The sequence below is a fragment of the Pezoporus wallicus genome, unplaced genomic scaffold (assembly GCF_028554395.1).
Source record: "Pezoporus wallicus isolate ANWC-B61680 ecotype Strahan unplaced genomic scaffold, APGP_CSIRO_Pwel_v1 contig_6999, whole genome shotgun sequence".
Taxonomy (NCBI): domain Eukaryota; kingdom Metazoa; phylum Chordata; class Aves; order Psittaciformes; family Psittacidae; genus Pezoporus; species Pezoporus wallicus.
In genome coordinates this window covers 54,222-73,677 of record NW_026640180.1, presented here as the reverse complement: position 1 = coordinate 73,677, position 19,456 = coordinate 54,222, and the positions used below count along the sequence as shown (strand labels likewise).

The 19,456-nt window shown below is 40.7% G+C and overlaps 1 protein-coding gene across 1 annotated transcript; it reads right to left on the bottom strand.

Annotated features, from left to right (window-relative positions):
- Position 1: 1 nt before the first annotated feature.
- Positions 2–19,327, bottom strand: POLR2B (RNA polymerase II subunit B). Its single transcript, XM_057417917.1, has 25 exons — positions 19,219–19,327; positions 18,880–18,952; positions 15,968–16,118; positions 14,107–14,219; positions 13,634–13,853; positions 13,289–13,447; positions 12,197–12,361; positions 11,466–11,662; positions 10,336–10,455; positions 9,772–9,958; positions 8,444–8,587; positions 8,050–8,189; positions 7,702–7,813; positions 7,166–7,320; positions 6,670–6,868; positions 6,393–6,561; positions 5,831–5,927; positions 4,567–4,661; positions 4,039–4,289; positions 3,862–3,951; positions 3,482–3,589; positions 2,868–2,981; positions 2,614–2,774; positions 1,147–1,342; positions 2–261 (listed from the first exon to the last, which is right to left on the bottom strand). Exons 1-25 carry the CDS (start codon positions 19,235–19,237, stop codon positions 172–174), a joined length of 3,525 nt encoding a protein of 1,174 aa, XP_057273900.1. The 5' UTR covers positions 19,238–19,327; the 3' UTR covers positions 2–171.
- Between the last annotated feature and the right edge of the window lie 129 nt (positions 19,328–19,456).

The window sequence follows — 19,456 nt, the reverse complement described above, 5'->3', positions numbered from 1 at the left end:
CCTGATTACAAATTTTAATTCTATTTACAGGAAATAAACATATGTTTGAAGAGCACATAGCAGACGAGTAAAGCTGTAGTTTAAATGCAACCTACACAAAGTGAAACAAAACCTGAGCACTTCAGTCTCATCATTAAAAAAAAAACAACAAAACCCAAACATTTTTAAAGGCTAAACACTCATCATACGAGGTGCAATACTCATAGACATCAGTTCTTGGAAGAGGAGTTTGCAGGCATAGGGCATCCGAACCAAAGATATCTGAAAGAGATTTTAAAAGGCTTGTGATAAGCACTCCTAAAACATCAACTTCCACCACCCTCTACACAAATAACTTCTTGGGGTTTTGCCTCTAAAGTGCCCCTGAAGTTATGCATTAAAGCATTTAACAGGAATTGCTCACAGACAGTAACAAAGCAAGAGGAAAGCTGAGACTACCTATAGAGGCTACACAGAAGCTATCCGGATCACACTTTTAATGTGAAAACCTGCAGCCGAGGGATATGATCCTAAACAACAGCTATTTAACAAGGGAAAATGTGCAAAGTGTGCCTGAAGTGCAGTAAATGTAGTGACGATTTCCAGCACACATCTCTTCAGTAACCTCAAGGCCATTTTAGAATTGCAACAGTCAGTCCCCAGCACAAGAACAAGCCTATTTAAGGCAACTATTTTTATCTCTGCTACTTTCCCTCGACATAGTTCTGTTACCAAGCACACACTACAGAGCTTTTTCTCTATTAACAACAAAAAAAGTGCAACACAAAAGGCCTCCCATAGGGACTGAGCTCTGCAAGCATAAATATCTTCATGGGGACTGTCAAGGGCGATGGCTCTGAATTCCTGATTCTGAGGTTCACTCCCAAAAATAAGCTCTCAAGTGTCTAATTTTAAAGTCTCAGAAAACTCCGCACTGCAAAACACTTGAACAGCATTTCCTGCCAAGTGGCACGCCAACATTGTAAAATTAATAACAAGACATTCAAATTAACTAGGATGCTATAAACACTTAAACCAGTTACGAAACTAAAATAGCAATTGTTCTGGTGCTTCTTTAAATATTTACTTCCCTATGCTCCTGTTCACCCGAGCAGTGTTTCCTCTCGCCCGCAAAGAGAAACAGTGGCTGATGAAAACCACGCCTACCTGAGTTTTATTGCGGCATCCCCGGCATTCGTAGGTGTGAGTCCTTGTGTTTGCAATCGCCATGATGCCGCAGAGATTGCAGACATGGACTTGGTATGGGTCTGAAGCTTCAAACAATCGCTCTCTCAAGAACTGGGCTGCTCCATGAGCTATCTGGCAATCTCGTTCCATTTCTCCAAAACGAAGGCCACCATCCCTGAAAAGAGGAGAAAAACAAAACAACTTCTGAGTTCACTGGCAAAATACACCACTTCTTGCTGGTGAACAAGTAACTTATCAGAAAAACCACAGCAGTATCACAAGGTAGAAGCTGTGCAGTAATTTAACACCTCAGAACAGCGTTAGAGAGAACGTGAACACAGTAATTCATAACTGCTGCAGAGCAGCAGAGCATTTCTAAAGCAGATGTCAGACAGCTGACAGCCACAGCACAACCACATAGCAAAATGAGGTAAACATCATTCCCTTCTTATCTGTGGTAGGTTTAACCTTGGCTAGCTGCCACATGCCCATCAAATAGCTCTCTCACTCCCCCATGTCAACAGGACAAAGAGCAAAAATAAGATGGGAAAAGCACATGTGTCGAGATAAAAAACAGGGAGATCGCTTACTAATTGCCATCACAGGCAAAACAGACTCAGCATGGAAATTTATTTATTGCCCATTAGAAATGGAGCAGGATAGTGAGAAACAAAAGACAAAACTAAAAACATCATCACTCCTACCTCCTTCCCAAGCTCAACTTTACCCTTCATTTCCAACTCTCTCCTCCCCTCAGTTATGGGGGAATTACAGTACGTAACAGTTCCTCTCCACCACTCCTAATTCCTCACATTCTTTCCCTGCTCTAGCACAGGGTCCCTTCCCAATGGGATGGTCCTTCTAGAACTATTCCAGCACAGGCTCTTCCCATGGGGCCCACAGTCCTTCAGGAAGAGATCACAGCTCCTGCCAGGAGCCTGCTCCAGCATGGGCTTTCCACAGGCTGCAGCATGGATAGCTGCCCCATGGGCTGCTGTCAGACAACATGCTTCACCAAGGTCAGCATGGCAATCACCTCCAGTGGCTGGAGCTCCTCCTCCTCTGACACGGGTGTCTGCAGGACTGTTCCTTTCACATTTTCTCACTCCCTCCTCACAGCTACTGCCCAGCGGGTTTTACCCTTTCTTAAAGGTTGCTGATGGGTTCAGCTTTGGCTAGAGTGGGTCTGTTTGATCCAGCTGTAAGCAGTTATGCCTAGCGCAGGGCAACAGCTGGTCCTTTCTCAGAGAGGCCACCTCAGCAGTACCCCTTGCTAACCAAAACCTTGATACTGCACTCAACACATCAGCTGAACACATAAAAATGGATGGCTAATTGGGGTGAGCTAATTCAGTTCTAGCTGCAAAGTTGAGGTAGTTAATTTTTTAGGGGTAAAAACTTTGAAGAAAAAGAAAACACTGTATAGAAACTAATAAACATCCTTACCGAGATCTACCCTCCATGGGCTGTCTGTTAAGTATCTGGATAGGCCCTCTGGCACGAGAATGGATTTTGTCATCTACCATGTGCTTCAACCGCTGATAGTACGTAGGACCAATGAAGATCTGTGATGTGATTTTTCGACCAGTGAAGCCATTGTAGAGAACCTGAAGTAATCAATGCAATTACTGAATCACAAGCCCTCCTATCCACCAAGTGTATATTAAAAACATCACAGTGAAATGATACTTTGATTATACCTCATTTCCTCTTAGATGATAGCCATAATCTGATAAAAGATTGGAAATCTTCTGCACGTTGACAGCATCATTAAAAGGTGTCGCATCACCAATCTCTCCTTTGTTTGCAGACACCTATGGAGGTTTGCAAAAGCCTGTCAGATTTCTGAATTTCTTTCAGACAACAGTAAGCTTTTTCAAACAGTTTTTAAAGAACTTGAGGTACCATGCCCATGATAGTGCCCTATCTTGCCTTGTTTATTAACTGCACAATTTATAGCAAGATTTTAACAAAAACAAAGTATCAGCAATTTTGCTACTCCTTTTCCTAGGTCACAGGAAATGTATGGAATAAAAGCAGCATTTTTATAATATATTATTTTTATAATATATTTTTCTAATAAAAGGATCTTCAAAGATGGGAGAGCACACTGTAATCTGACTTGCTGAACAAAATTTACCGGACTGTAGGACTTCTCCAAGAAACCTGCTTTTGCTATTGTAACTGGAAAGCAATCCTTATTTTCTAGTGGATTAACACCTACCTACCAGGGAGTAGTATCTTAAAAAAATACCCCTGAAGTTAAAAGAAAAATCATATTGCTCAGACATACAGCATAAAAGATTCTTCTTACCTTCCCCTGGAGACACTCAATCAAGTGACCAATGGTCATACGAGAAGGGATGGCATGGGGGTTGATAATTATATCAGGGGTGATGCCTTCACAGGTGAAGGGCATATCCTAGAACAGGGAAACAGACAGTCAGTACATCCCAGAATATCAGCTTTAAGAAAAGCAGTTGCATGGCTTCAAATAAAATCTTTTAAAGCATTTCAAAGGTACTAAGTACGACATAAGAAGCAGCTGTGTCTCCTTCTAAACATATTTTAGTTAACTTTAAGTCAATATACTGCACATGAGTAGATATTCTACAGGCAACTCGTTTAAGGCAGTTCCAATGCTAAGATCATCAGAAATAAAAAGTTAAAAAGTGGGGAAAAAAAAATCACTACCTCTTGCCTGTACTGGATACCACAGGTTCCTTTCTGACCATGTCTGCTGGCAAATTTATCTCCAATTTGTGGGATTCTCACAGAGCGTACCTGTAAGCCACAGGAAAACATTCAGTAGGTAACTTAAATATGGAACAAAACTGGTTAGAAGTAGTAAGCACACATGCCAGTGCTCACCCTGATCTTGCAGAACTTGTATCCTTCCTGGTTAAGGGTTACCATGACCTGATCTACAATGCCAGTCTCACTAGTTCGCAGGAAAGTGCTGCAGTCCCTCTTTGTGAAACGTCTGTTGGTGCTTTCCAGTTCATCTTCATTCTCTGGCAGTGTCACTGTTTTGCCAATGATGACATCGTCCCCAGACACACGTACCCCAGGTGCTATCAAACCATCATCATCAAGTTTGTCATAGATTGCATGTCTCATACCTTGAGGGAAAAAGGAAAAATAAAAGTAGGCTCCCAAACTGTTCAGCATACTGGACTTGACAATCAGCACAAATTGAACAAGCTTGCTTGCAACTTCAGACTACTGAGAAAATGTTGCATGGAAGTATGTTCAGACATCTCAACTGATGTATCTTGCTATTAATACAAATATTTCTCACACTTTATATGTCCTAAAATAAAGACTGAACCAGCTCAGTGACACTGCCCACAAAAATCTGATTTAAAAACTCAGTCTTCAAACACTCCTGTATCTCACCTTGGCAAGTTTCGCGTGTAGGCTTCTCAAAAACTTCCTCTTGGTCATACCCTTTTTTAGACTCCTGCTCTTTGTAGGAGCGATAGAACACAGATCTGAAACAAAGTCATAAAGCCTTTGCATCATTCTTTCTCATCTCAATTTCACTATAAACACAATTTTATCACATATTAGGCCTCCTGCTACTAATGAAAACCAAATTAAATCACACAACCTTTCCTCTAAAGCCTTGTTAATCAGTGACCATCACTGAGGAGGGAAAAACAAAACCAAAAACATCCCACCACACGAACAAAAACCAGTTTCAGATGGCATTTTGATGGCCACTTTTCAGATACTGCCAAAGTACCTATAAATAACATGCTAATTTTTGATGAACTACAGACTTTCGGATCTGCTTGATATCTCATAAGTAGATTATGCACATTTTCATCATGTCATTCTCATACTCTTTTCTCCTTATACCTCCCATTTTGCAAGCACTTTCAGGCTTCTACTACTACCCTGTAGTGCCACACTCAGTACAGCTGAGCTGCAGTGGAAAACTTTCAATTTATATAGGCTTCTTTCTGGGGCTTTTGTTTGCTGCCTCAGCTGCCAGCACACCAAAGCCATGGCCTTTCAGATAAACATTATCCACATTTCACTGCTCCTGTGCACACAGAAGGTTCTATAAGAGCTTCATGTAAGCTGTAATAAGTCTTAATAGTCCCATACTTATTCTGCACTAGAAGGCAGTAGATCCAGGACCCCAAGCATACACTTCTTAGTCTCAACTTGGACAAAAGAAAATGAACAAAACTAGAAACCCACTGATGAGCCATATAGCTAAGTACAGCCATCTAAAATCTGTAATGCACAAAGTCACATCAGTTGCCAGCTGACCCAACAGCAGTTTCTACTAAGGAGAGGAACATGCCAATCCTTACTGGTAGCAAATGTCATACTACTAAAGATTATTACAAAGCTGCAATATTACCATTAAGGAGAGTTTATAACTGACAAGAGTTAAATGAAAATGTATTTGGACTCTTTGCTATTACATTTTTTTTTTCATTTAACCATTATACAAAGAACAGTAATTGTAGTAAAGACCGAAATGGAAAAGTTGGCAAGCCAGAGTGGGAAGTCAGGTTACACATAGGATGAGCCATTGCTCATTGTTTTGCTGAGATACATACTCTAAGATACCATTTTCACTGTGCTGCTCCCTCCACCTCCATTGAAAATAAATTAAATTGCTAAAGAATTTACAAAGTTTTACCTGAAAAAGCCTCTGTCAACAGCAGAACGGTTCATAATGACAGAGTCTTCCTGGTTATAGCCTGTGTATGAGGCAATGGCTACAATCGAGTTGATACCTATAATATGCAGAACAAATACTTTGAAAGGTTGCCCACATACCAGACAGGCATTACTGAATTACAATTTTGAATCACAATTCAAAATAGGCTGTATTCTCTACAGTGAAGCTGTTCTCTTTCAAAGATAAAATCTCCACATCCCCCACACACAACACCATACCAGCAAATACAACTTTGGGTACAATAGAGTCAAGAGTGACCCCTTGTGAAAAACACAGCAAATACCAATGCAGAAAATGCATTTTTACAGTGAGATTTTAACAGACTTTACAGATAAAGTAGTTTCACCTGAAACACTAGCAATGTATTTAGGTGTCCAGCTACAAGTTAATGTTTAATCTATAATTAACTTTTAAATGACATATAGGTGCTAAATACTCAGGTATCCTACACGCAACATCTGTGACTTAGTTTAAACAAAGCAGTAGCATTTTTGGTTTATAACATTAACTGGCAACATACCTGCTGGTAACTCTCTAAATCGCAAGTACTCCATGGAGCGTGTTGTTACAAGGGGCTTCTGAGGATAGTACAACACATGTGCCAGTGTATCCATACGAACATGAAAGTTTGTAATGTAAACTCCCATAGCTTGTTTACCCATGGCAGACTGGTAGGTGTTCCTGGGAGACTAGACAGACAATGGAAGACCATTATTATGTACATAAAACTCTTCACACATACACATGTGGGTTTTCCATCAACTTCAAAAACGGGATGTCAAAAGTGACGCACTAACCTGGTTGTGATCAGGGAAAGGGATAATAGATGCACATACTCCCAGGATCATAGATGGGTGAATCTCACAGTGCGTGTACGTTGAACAATATGCCACACCTTTCTCTTGCAAATCATCTGGGGTCATTGCCAGCATCACAGTCTCTTCTTCCAGTGTGTCAATGTACTCTACTACACCGCTGGCCACGAGATCCTGCCAACTGAACAAACAATGCCCGAAATACTCAGCTAACACATCAAATGTGTCTCTTCAGCAGTAACAAGATGAAGGACTTTCCTGGCTTATTACTTCTACCACTGCCTGAATGCGATTTAAAACCAAAAAAAAAAAAAAATTAAAAAAAAAAATTAAAAAAAAAAAAAAATCAAGCTACCAGGCAGAGAAAGCATCTTTGTACTGTACAGACTTTTAAACATTTCCCTCTCCAATCTGAAGGGACCTGCAGCTTCCAAGATGAAAAAATCAGACATTCAACCAAGTTTCAGGAATATCTCACCTGTAGTTGTTATACTCGCGTTCCTTCAGTTGGTCAATATGCCTTTTCTTCAACAGCAGTTTTTGTTTTTCCACAATTAAAAGAGGTCGACAAATTCTGCCTGCATCAGTGTAGATGCGGATTTCTCGCTCACGAATATCTCTAATCATTGAGACCTGCACAAGACAGCAGCACCCCATGAGTACGAAATCTCAGCCCAGAATCAGAAATATGGAACACAAAACAGGATAACAAAGTTCCCTAAAGCAAAGAAGCATTTCAGAAGACTATTTTAAACTGGATCCTCTTGAAATAAAGCAAACCAAAACCAACCACAACCAAACAACAAACCACACACAACATCAAACAAACAAGAAAACTCCCAAAAGCACCAAACCCCAAACAAACCAAAACAACCAGAAAACCCGAACAACCAATGTGAAGTCTGTTCATAAAGAGACTTGCAAATAATGCTACTTGGAGCTTGCAAAGTAGTATCAAGGCATTATCCTCCCTCATGACAAAAGAAACCCAAGCTCGAGACATAAAATTTGTACCTCTGACACAATGATGTCCATCTGACGACGGAGCTTCCTTAGGGTATTCATGAGCTGCTCAGGATCTTTGTGTATTCCTACCCAGCAGCCATTAACAAAGATCTTGGTAGCACTATAAAGAGGAAAAAAAAAGTATTAAAAAACACAAATAATAAGGAGAAAAATGAAAAAAATAAATAAAAATACAAATAAGAGAAAGCAAAACAAATTAAAAATACCAATAATGCAGAAAAAATTAACTACAAAAAAAGCGCCCTCCCATTTCTCCCCCCAGAAAAACCCAAAGCCCTTGAAATGCTGTGCAGGATAAAAAGCTTAAGTCTGTTTAACAGTTTCATTTGCACATACTCAGCTATTGCTGCTGGAGATATTTCTTCCAGGTTTTCCATACTCCACTCTTCCAAGAATTCCAAAATTGGCGACGGCTGAGACCCCACAGAAATGTAAGCCATCAGGGCTAAGTTCTTCACAAGTCCTACTGCATGACCCTAATAGAAACACATAGTTGACTTGCATTTCCAAATCAAGAGATTGCCCTAAGAAGATGCAAGAACTTAAAATTCAAGTCCTTATGGACGTGGACACAACACATGCTATTTATTAATTACTACCATTCAAAGACAGAGTTAGCTATAAAGCTAAATACGCATGTAAGCACTTTAAAATACAAATGCTAGGGTGGCTATAAAATGACTAGCAAAGAGATAGGCTTGAGTACTGACATAAATACTAGCTTCATTACCTCTGGGGTCTCAGCAGGGCAAACCATTCCCCACAGTGTGTTGTGCAACTGCCTGGGCTTTGCTAGTTTGCCATCTCGACCAATTGGAGAATTCAGGCGTCTCAGGTGAGAAAGTGTAGATGCAAAAGTCAGGCGGTTTAACACCTGTGTGGAGTAAGGAATTAATTCAGTCAAAGTTGCTTAAAAGTGTTGTTGACAGGCATCATGATACAGTAGTGCAAAGGATCACTGCCCTCTAGAAATGATGCACCTGAACTAAAATAGTTCTGATTTTGGTTGACTACAGTTTTTAGCTCACCTCCGCTAACCTCAGACTAAGTTCAACCTTAAAATCTTAAGCAACCGGTGTTGTAATGGCAGAAGTTTTCAGAGCAGGCATATACCATGGCAAGGCCCAGCATAAACTGTTACCCAAGCAGAGAACTGGGTTTTGTAGTATAGCTTACTCAGACCAGGTAACTAGAATGAATGATACTAGCAATAAACATACTTTAAAAGCTGCATTTTCACCAGGAGGGCTTACCAATACAATGACACAAAGATCTTTACATACTTAGTTTGAAAAAACTAAGGCATCTTAGTTAACAGGAGCAAATCAGTATTTACGTTCTTTTCAGAGTCTGCTCAAGGCTCCTCAAAAAGGTTTATTTTTACAGCCTGAAACATGAGAGCTTATTTAAAAAGCCCCCCACACAAATACATCAACATCACACCACCTAGGGACAGCTACAATCTTTGCTCCTTTCCTAACTTTGCTTTCCATAAATTACGATCTCACAAGGGCTCCAGACCACAAAACATGCTGGCATTTAAAAACTGTCACCTCTTTCCCTTTTCTGCCTTTATGAGAAACAGGCTCAGTTAAACACTGTTCTGGACTAATACAGTCAATGCTCCTTATCACTGAACCGTGGAATACACAACTGTCGTATTACATAGTGCCACTCAAATTTCTTTAAGCACCTGTGAAGCACTAGAAGTAATTTAAAAAAAGAAATCCATCCTCCCTAAAGATTCCTTGGGACTAGGACTTGACCAGACACACAAGCATATGCTCTAACACGAAAAGTCGTTATAAGAGATACACCAACAGTTTAGCAGTCCATGCAAAAGCTAAAACAAAACCCAAATGATTAAAACCAAACCCCAACACCAGACTCAACTATTTGGATTTTTATATGTTTCAGCTATGAAAATTTCCTTTTAAAAATGGTTCTGTTTAACATACAACATGCATAGCTGCCAAGCAGTATTAAACTCTTCCATGATATGGTTAAAACCATGTGTAAACCTGACAAGTGCTACAATGCTTTATTCAGCTGTTGCACCTGAGATACTCCTGCTCTGGCCTGATGAGCTTTCTTCTGGTCACCCCAGTTTCCAGTTGCCAGTGAATACTTCAAACCATCTGAAATAATTCTTGTTTTAATTGCCAGCTCCAAGTTGAAATCTTTCCCTCTGTCAATGAACTTTTGGGCATATATTCTCACTTCCTTTAGCAAATTCTTGAACATTCTGTAGAAGATGCCAAGAAACATGATTAAACAATACTATAGCAATTCAGCCTACTCAGCAGTTATGTGAGAAAAAATGTCACTGGCCTCCTGAAAGAAGCAAGTAACTTGTAACTAGAGGAGGAGGGAAAAAAAAAAAGCCCAAAATACATTAACCTGTTTGTGAACATGCACAAAATATGCTTCAAAAGAAGTTGATGCTAGCCACCTACTATTAGAGTAAACCTATCCACTTCCTGGTAAAGTTACCAGATACAGGCTGTGCTGTCCAAGACTGGCTGTTAGACACAACAGAGTAGTCTGATCTTTTAGAAATATAGTGTTGGCAATGCCCCTACCGTTAATTATCCCCAAAGAAAACACAGATACTATAGTTACCCTCTGAACAGAAAAGCTAACAGTGGTCCAGCAAGATCCAGTCTTTTGTTGCCATAATGATCTCTGTCATCAAGCTCTCTTCTTCCCAGTGCTGCCAGCAACAATCTATGAACCATATACCTAAGCAAATAAAACAGTTTATGTTTTAAACTGACTGCAGACATTCACAACAGAGATTACATGCTTTCACAGACAAAACAGTAAACCATTTCCTAGAGGCTGTCCATTGTAGATCTTCAGGATACAGCTATCACAGAATCATAGACAGAATAGTTAGGGTTGGAAAGGACCTTAAGATTATCTAGTTCCAACCCCCCTGCCGTAGGCAGGGACACCTTACACTAAATCGTATCACCCAAGGCCTCGTCCAACCTGGCCTTGAACACTGCCAGGGATGGAGCATTCACAACATCCCTGGGCAACCCATTCCAGTGCCTCACCACCCTAACATGAAAGAATTTCCTTCTTATATCCAGTCTAAACTTCCCCTGTTTAAGTTTTAACCCACTACCCCTTGTCCTATCACTACAGTCTCTAATGAAGAGTCCCCTAACACAGTCCTCTTCAGCATGTATGCCCTTAGAGGTGAATGACCCACCGAAAGCTTGGGTAACAATGGAGAGAAGTTAATATTTACATCATGATGGTAATGTATCTTTTGCTACATGTCTGTCCTATAATACGGGCTACGTTTAAGCTGGTAGAATCAGGTGAGAAATGCTAAGTCTCCTGATGCTATAGTTCATCTGAATACTGGTAAGCAGTGATCAAGAGGACATGCTAATAGTTTTAAAGAGTGAGTTTACACTACAAACAGCTACCTACATATTAGTTAACAACCTCTACATGCTGTCCATACAACGTGATGTCAAAGAGAGTCATTCATCACTATCATCACATCTAACTTAATATCCAGAACGTGTTGGAGCCTTGTTTCCTTCTTTTATTTATTTGTTTTGCATTTTCTCAGTTTCAAAACTAAACCAGTGCCCTAAAGTTTATCACTGACTATCCAGAAGACTGAAGTTAAAACCAAACTTGCAGTACATTCTTCCAGCATATACATATTTGTGAATAAAATCTGTACTCAGGGTCTATTTGTAGATGTGAGATGGAAAATACTGACATACCCTAGAAAATAGGCCTTTTTGGTTTCACAGAAGTCACTGACACCAACATGCGGGAGCATTTCCTTCTGCAAAACTTCTTTAGCATACTTGATTCTCTTCTCTTTGGTGACACCTGGCTTTGCACCTCTTGATCCAATGAAGTTTAGAGCAACATTTTGCTCCTGAATGACAAAAGCTTCATCCAAAGAAGGTTTGACCTAAATGCACAAAATACAGCAAAATCCTGTAGCATCCAGTGCCTGTTGGGGTTGAAGTAAACTACACAGCAGCTTGCTGATTACTCTTTCCAGGAACTGCTAATTACTGATCCAGTTCTTTCTGGCCTTACTATAGTAGCTCTTTCAAGAGCAAGAGAAAACAGTAATGGAGGCACATTGGAAGCACATAAAAAATAGTTTAGACTTTGGAAAATAGTTCTCATTCAAGTACGTTCTAGGCCTGTTGCTGTTTCATGTATAATTCAATGGTAGCAGGTATAAATCAAAGTCAACTGCAGCCGGGTAAGACTCTACCATTCCAAGTACACATTAACACTTGAAATTTCCGTTGCACTCCATTCATGTAACATACTCATTTGGATAGGTTTAGGCAGAGAACTTTTGACCTTGCTATTAGACAACCTACTAAAACAATGAAGTGATAAATAACAGTTGCAAAATGAACAACACTTAGAACAATGATAAGCCACACCTCCACATCACCAAATATCAAGCTAGGAAATAACACATTACCATTTCCATCATTTCTGGATCTTCAAAATCATATATGATGTGCTCCAAGATGTCCCTGTCAGACACAAAGCCTAGTGCACGAAAGACAATTATGATGGGGACTTCTTGTTTGATATATGGCAAAGTTGCTACAATGCGCTGACCAATTGCACTCTTCTTTGCACCCTGAGAAGATGGGAAAAAATCCATACATTATTCTTAAAAGATCTTGCATTTAAATAGAAATGTGTCTCTGGCTTAAGCTCAGCTTTTCTAATCCACTGTGTAAGACTCTCCATTTTTGCAATTATTCAAGTAGCTGCTCCCCACTCCCACGAAGACACAAATACTATGGACTGCGGATGAACTAGAGTGCCCCAGCCACCAGGAGCAAGAGCATTGTAAGGCTTCTATTAAAGTTACTCTTGAAACATGCCTGGGAATTCCCAAACATCAGTGCAATGGTAAATGAGTACTGACACCTTCTGCTTTTGAAGTTATGAACAGCACTAATTTCCCTTCACAGATGGCACAGTTAGATGTTAAATATGAACATATGATCTGCTAAAAGATACCTAAACACTAGCTGGACCATAAGCAAAGCTAGGGCACCTGCTCTTATTTTTGTCCTTTGTCAAAAAACAGGATGTTTGTTTTCTTGCCCGTTTTCTAAAATCTCATTCACAGTAATTCTAAAATTATTTTTTAGCCTTGCCCTAAAACTTGACACAAACTGAATCTTCATTACAGTCCTCAAATTATTTGTCCCTGAGACAGGCATAATAACGTTCCATCCCTGGCAGTGTTCAAGGCCAGGCTGGACAAAGCCTTGGGTGGCATGGTTTAGTGTGAGGTGTCCCTGCCCATGGCAGGGGGTTGGAACTACATGATCTTAAGGTCCTTTCCAACCCTAACTATTCTATGATTCTAATCTAAGACAAACAGAATCCATTTTAATTTAACCTCCTTTACAACTTAGCATCAGAAGAAATTTCTTTTCAAAATCCCAAAAGTAAATGATATCATGAGACAGGACAGTAACAAAACTCCTAAAACAATCTTAAACCACGATAATTGTGCCCCAGAGCAAGGGTTATTACTGCTTTGGCATACCTGCCCACCTCTGGCCAGCATGCTAACCCAGATAGTACTTGTTGGTCGAGATGAATTTTCCAGACAAGATCTACACTCTCCTGTGTAGGCATATTTTGAATCTTTCTTTGCAAACACATACACTGTGTTTGTAGCCATTTTCTCTTGAGCAATCAGAACCTGTGTTAGAAACAAGAACACTAGTAAATAACTGACAAAAGGGGATGCTGAAAGTAACAAGTACAGTATGTTTCTACTATTCCTTCAGGTCTCTTAAATTTAAGAGCATTGTACATTTTTAAAATAAAGTATTAAGTAAAAAATACACCCAGTTAAGTTAAAATAACCAAAACAAAAGTCCCTTACCTTTTCTGATCCATTAATGATAAAGTATCCACCAGGATCAAGAGGGCATTCATTCAGTTCACAAAGATCACGGTCCGTTAAGCCATTCAACAAACAGTACGTTGAACGTAACATAATAGGAATTTTTCCTATGAAAGTTTTCTGATGCTGTGTCTGTAACTGATCCTCCCCTTCTTTAATAACTGTTTTAGTTATATCCACATACAAGGGGGCTGAATACCTACAGAATAAAAACACCATAATATTACCTGCCAGTTATTACTCGAGGTTGTACAGAAATATAATGAATGCAATTATTCAAGCACTCACTGGCTAAGAAATCATCAATCATTGCCTGGATTTAACAACTGGACATCAATATTTAAATAAAGCATAATTATTATGTTTTCAAGGCACCGGTAAATTGAAAAAGACAATTAATAATGTAGAACCAGTCCTTCCTTGTGTTTATCTACTACAAAATTCATTCTTACGTAAGGTTTCTCAGCCTGGCCTCATTAGGCATCATAGGTGAGGGTGCTCCATCTCTTTCCCAATGTGTAGGCTTAGAGAGGTAGATTTGTTCAAACTTCAGCAGATACCGGGGCTGGAAAACAAGAAGATATTTACCTGTAATGGAAGAAACATCCATTCCTGTTGTTCAAGAGTGGCCATGGCCCTAGAGCTTAATACCCAATGCTGCCCCATGCCCTCAGCATAAGGTATGGAAACAATCCCTCTTAAGATGACTAGATCAAAAAATGCACTCAAAAGTTTTCCATAATTTCTAAACACCTCATTAATTAATAAAAATAAAAGACAAAACCCACCACCACCACCACCAAAAAAAAACCCTACAGGAAACTGAGAAGTCAAAATCATTGGCAAGAGAAGAATAAACCCAAGTCTGTCTTCTTCCTATGAAATAGCTAAGAAATAAATCTTCCAAGTCAGTAAATACATTAACAGAATATGCCCTACATACACTTACTGAGATACTGTTTATGTAACTTTAGATAAAACTGCAAGTTTCATGATTCAAAAAGGTCAACCTGTTTCAACATATACAGTGAAAGAGATGACATATCAAACAAGGTGCGAATTGTTTTAAAGCTTTGTTCCCATGCATAAAATACCAAATTTAATAGCTTTGGTTTAATTCCACAGAAATCCTTTCACATGTTACAGTGAAACCACAGACATGAAAGGACAGACACCTTTGAGCAATAGAACAATTCTCCAGATCTTTATTTTGCTCAAAGAGCCACTTGCCTCTCACAATCCTACCTCAATGAGATTGAGAGCATTCAGTCACTTAAATCAAAAGCCTTGCATTTAAAATAAAGGGGTAAAAGTTTTAAAACAACACTCTTATCAAAGTGCATCTGTGTATCTGGTAGGAGCTAGAACTTAAAGCAAGCAGCCACAAAACAGTAGCTTTGTTCATGTGTGGTCTCAATCCTGGTGAACAAGGGTGTAAAGGCCTTGCATGCCTCCTTGCATGCAAAAGGACCTAGAGATGAGCCACTCCCAAAGCATTCCTTCACAGACCAAAATCCAGGGCAGTAGAGAAACATAAGCGAACCATCAGACCTGCATGTATACAAGTAAGGCTTTTTGCCTTACTTTTTCTTCAAGTTGCTATTTCCTACCATGTCCTTTTGCAGAACAGAAGTTAATACAAAGAACTACAGTGCTGCCACCCCAACTAAGTATCTGCCTAGAAGCCAACTGGGACACCTACTACTAAACCAAAACTTGAATTCTGTGCAGGCATTTTACCATATCTCAGCCATAAAGACTCTGCTGCAGCACACCACAAAAGCAACACTTGCTCTGGCAGTGCAAGTTCCAGTGCAGAGGAAAAAGAGTCGATGAGTTGTTTTAGCCTTTTTAAAAATATATTTTTAGAAAATATATTTTAAATAAATATAAATATATTATATTCATTTATATTATATATAATTATATAAAATATATTATATAAAAATATAAAACATATTTATATTTTAAATAATATAAAATATCTTTTCTAAAATATATTTTTAGAAAGGCTAGTACATTTTTCTGAAATATATTTTTGAAATCCCAATATATGACCAGAGATGTGTCAGGGGAGGTTGGATGTTAGGAAAAATTTCTTCACCGAAATGGAGGTCAGGTATTGGAGCAGGCTTCCCAGGGAAGCAGTGAATTGCCACCCCTGGAAGTGTTCAAAAAACTGTGTAGATGAGGCTCTGAGTGTCATGGCTTAGTGGCGGACTTGGCAGTGCTGGGGTAAACATTGGATTTGATGATCTTAAAGGTCTCTTCCAACCTAGTTGATTCTATGATTCTGAAACAGGTTCCACTTACCGGTTCTTCCACTTCTCCTGTGGCATGCTGGGCTTCAGCTTGTAAATCAATTGGTGGAGCATCTTCAACAATTCTCTGCACAGACATCTGAATAAACTCATCAAAAGAATCCAGCTGTTGCCTGACTAAACCCTTTTCATCAAAATAGGAGCTAAAGAAGAAAAAGTGCATGAATGGACAAGATAATTTAATTCACTTACTTCATACATCAACAAACAAAACCTCCAAAAGCCATGAAATACAGTGCATACATACACTCACTTGCAGTGAGCACATACATTCACTTTTCCCAAGCTATGAGTTTTAGACACAGATGCTGAAAAACGTTTAACAATTCTCTCACTGCTTGAGGACAGACACAACAAAGTGTCAGACTTGCTGCCACCTCTTGGCTAAGCCATGACAGTACACACACTCTACCTTGCATTTGAAGAGAAACATGACAAACCTCACTAAAAGTGGTTTCAGGTAAAGTTTTCAACAATGTATGTAAATTCTTTTGCCCTTACTAATTTTCCAAGTTGCTGTAAACTGAGTGCATGCCCCTAAGACAAGATAACAGATTTCTTATCTTGGAACCCCTCTCTTCCAGCCACATGAGATTCCCAGCTTCACTCCTCCAGATTTGCCTTAGCCTTTTTGTCATCTAGCTTCAACACAGCACAACCCAACTGCAAAAAATCAAAGCTTAACTTTGCAACCCCACATCTTAACTTTTGGTAGGATGATCTAAACATGTCTGCTGCATTAGCTCTGCCAGCAAGCTCCTCTACCTCACATTCCTGAAGCCAGCCAGGGAACCCACACTACCCCAGCTTCTGCCCATCACTGCCAGGATCTGTATTAAAAACTGCTAATAATTAGCTCCTACCAATAACTTCAGGCTTCCCCAAGAAGAGCAACACACTCTTGGCTATTATGCCATTACCACAGTGAATCCTGACAACAGCCTGGTATTGCGCACAGGAAAGGAGAAACAAAATAGACAACTTGTAACACAGAACAGCTGAGGCTGAAAGAGACCTCTGGAGATCATCTTGTCCTGTAACCGAATTCAAGAAATGTCAGCCAGAGCTGACTGTCCATGACCTTGTCCAGAAAACTTATGAATACCACCAAGGACGCAGACAGAGACCCCACGGCCCCTCTTGGCAACCCATGCCAGTGCTTGGTCACCTTCACAGTAAATAAAGTGATTCGTCATATGGAGTGAGGTGCAGCGTCAGCTGAAGAACTTGCCTTAGTTACCTCCCACCTGACTGAAAGCAAAGGTAGCATTCCACACTAGACTGCAAAAGAAAGGATCTCCTTCTGCCTCCAAAGTTTCTCACCTCTGCTCTCCATCCAGACTGCTTATGGGATCATCCCCACAGACCTACTGGTTTGCTTGCTACTGCTCTTCTAAGACACCCATCATATACATTTCATAAATGATACAATTAGCAAAAGAAACACTTTTCACTCTGTTCCACACAGCATGCCACTCCTTAACAGTCACAAGAAGCTGCACGTCCTGGATATTCATGTCTCGCTAGGAAAACATTGACATGGTGAAACAGCCAAGTACTGATTTCCTAACACCAGCATCAGCTCTGAGAATAGTGGGCAAAATAATACACTTCATATGGAATCGAGATCACTTCTTCATTCAAAAACAGTGCACCCCACTGCATGTCAGCAGGACCTCCGAATCCCTAAGGTCAACCCTGTTGTAAGCTGTTCTGCTCAAAGCCCTTCTCCCTGTGTGCTTTATCTCTGGGACAAACACATAAATGTATTGGCTTTCACAAATCATAGGTGTGGTTATGTGGATATAACTGTACCAGTTTACAAAAACAGAAACAAAGCTCGCTAAAGACACAAGATTAGACAATAAGTTAAAAAGGGCCAGAACTCTTGAGCAAAACAGAGTCACACAGCAAAAGAATTTGTAAAGGTAAAAGGGGGGGGGGGGGGAGCTTGATATAAGAAAAGCTAGTGCCTGAAAAACATAAGTACTTTTTAGCTTAACTTCGGTTGTAGAAAGAGAACAGTGTTTATGTTGTGAGTCTGTGGAATGTAGTGGTAGTGGCTGCACTAAACAGGAGTTAATCGTTTCACACTAGTCTTCTAAAGTATCTTTAGTTTTAAAGAACAATGTTTGTGTTGTAAGTCTGTGGTGAGATAACAGGATTTAGTGGCCCCACTAAACATGCATGAGTTATTTCACACCATCCTTCTACTTATCAGTTAGTTTAGAGACAGAGCCTCCCAAACATCTGCTAGACTGGGATACTCCTTGTCTGCCTATCCTGCAGTAAATTTTGTAGGAAAGTCACACTTTTAAATCTTTGCTAGTTATCAGAAGAATTACAGATATGGCTGGTTTCAGCTAGTTGCGTGATTAATGGGATGTCCAACTGTGCTAACGGTGAAGAGTACACTGTGAGGAAGACTGCTTACTTCATCTTGAAGACCCCTACTCACAAGAGGAAGACTGCTTACTTCATCCTCAAGACCCCTGCCCACAATCACCGCAGAGCGGTGCACAGACGCCAAGAGGAGGAGACTTATAAGTTCCGGGAGTTAATTATAATATTCTCTGCCATATGCAGGAATTATAAATATGTATGTAACTAATGTAAAAGCAAAAGTATATAAACCTATAACAAATGCTAATCACTCGCACCTCTGGCTATGGTCATGCGCCCAGCGCTGTTGCTTTTGCTTTACTGACTTTGTCCCTCAGTAAAACCTTGTTATCTTGTTTAGAGGAAAGAGTTTGTATTTCACATCTCTGAACGTTCTAAAACACAGTTTCACACAGCCAGTCCTGCAGCTTCCACAGTATGTTGCCAGTGAACTGGATGTCACCTGTAAGACCAAGAGCACCTGTACTGAAGCGCTAAGAACAGTGAGTTTCAGCAACTCACCTAATAACAATCCAGCAGGCTTCTTGCCACAAGTCGGGGGTGATTTCATCATCGTCTTCATCATATTGCATATCTGCGGGGAAGCACGACATTTAAAACAGACCCCACTCTCCCGGGCTCTCCCCATCTCTGCTCACACAAGGCTGGCACACGAGGACGCCCCGGCAGGGCCTCTGACCACCCGAGGGCCGCAGGAGCCTCCGGAAGACCCCACTGGGCCCGGAGCGACCCTACCCCACCGCCGCCTCCCGCGGGCCCTGCGGCCCCCGCACGCCCCTCGCCGGGCTGCAAAGGGGAGAAGGCCCGGCGGGGAACGGCCTGCACCTGCAGCACACTCACCCTCGTCCGCGTCGTACATGGTGACGGCGGGAAGGGCCGCGGGCGGCAGCTATGGGAAAGCGAGAGACGGAAGGCGCGGCGGGGCTCAGCACCGCAGGCCCAGCCAGCGACAGCGGCGGGAAGTCAGTGGCGCGGCGCTGACACGTCACGTCGCGTCACGTTGGCATCCCAGGAGGCAGCGAGGAAACCGGCCGCGCATGCGCAGCCGGTAAACGTGCTGCTTCCGTCGCTCCTGCTC

Bases quoted from the DNA above. Each gene is read 5' to 3' on its own strand.
- POLR2B (XM_057417917.1), bottom strand. The intron at 14,220-15,967 runs GTAAGTGGAACC...CTTGTTTTCCAG, and splicing joins CAGGAGAAGTGGAAGAACCG to CCCCGGTATCTGCTGAAGTT. The intron at 4,290-4,566 runs GTGAGATACAGG...TTTTCCCTCAAG, and splicing joins TACACGCGAAACTTGCCAAG to GTATGAGACATGCAATCTAT.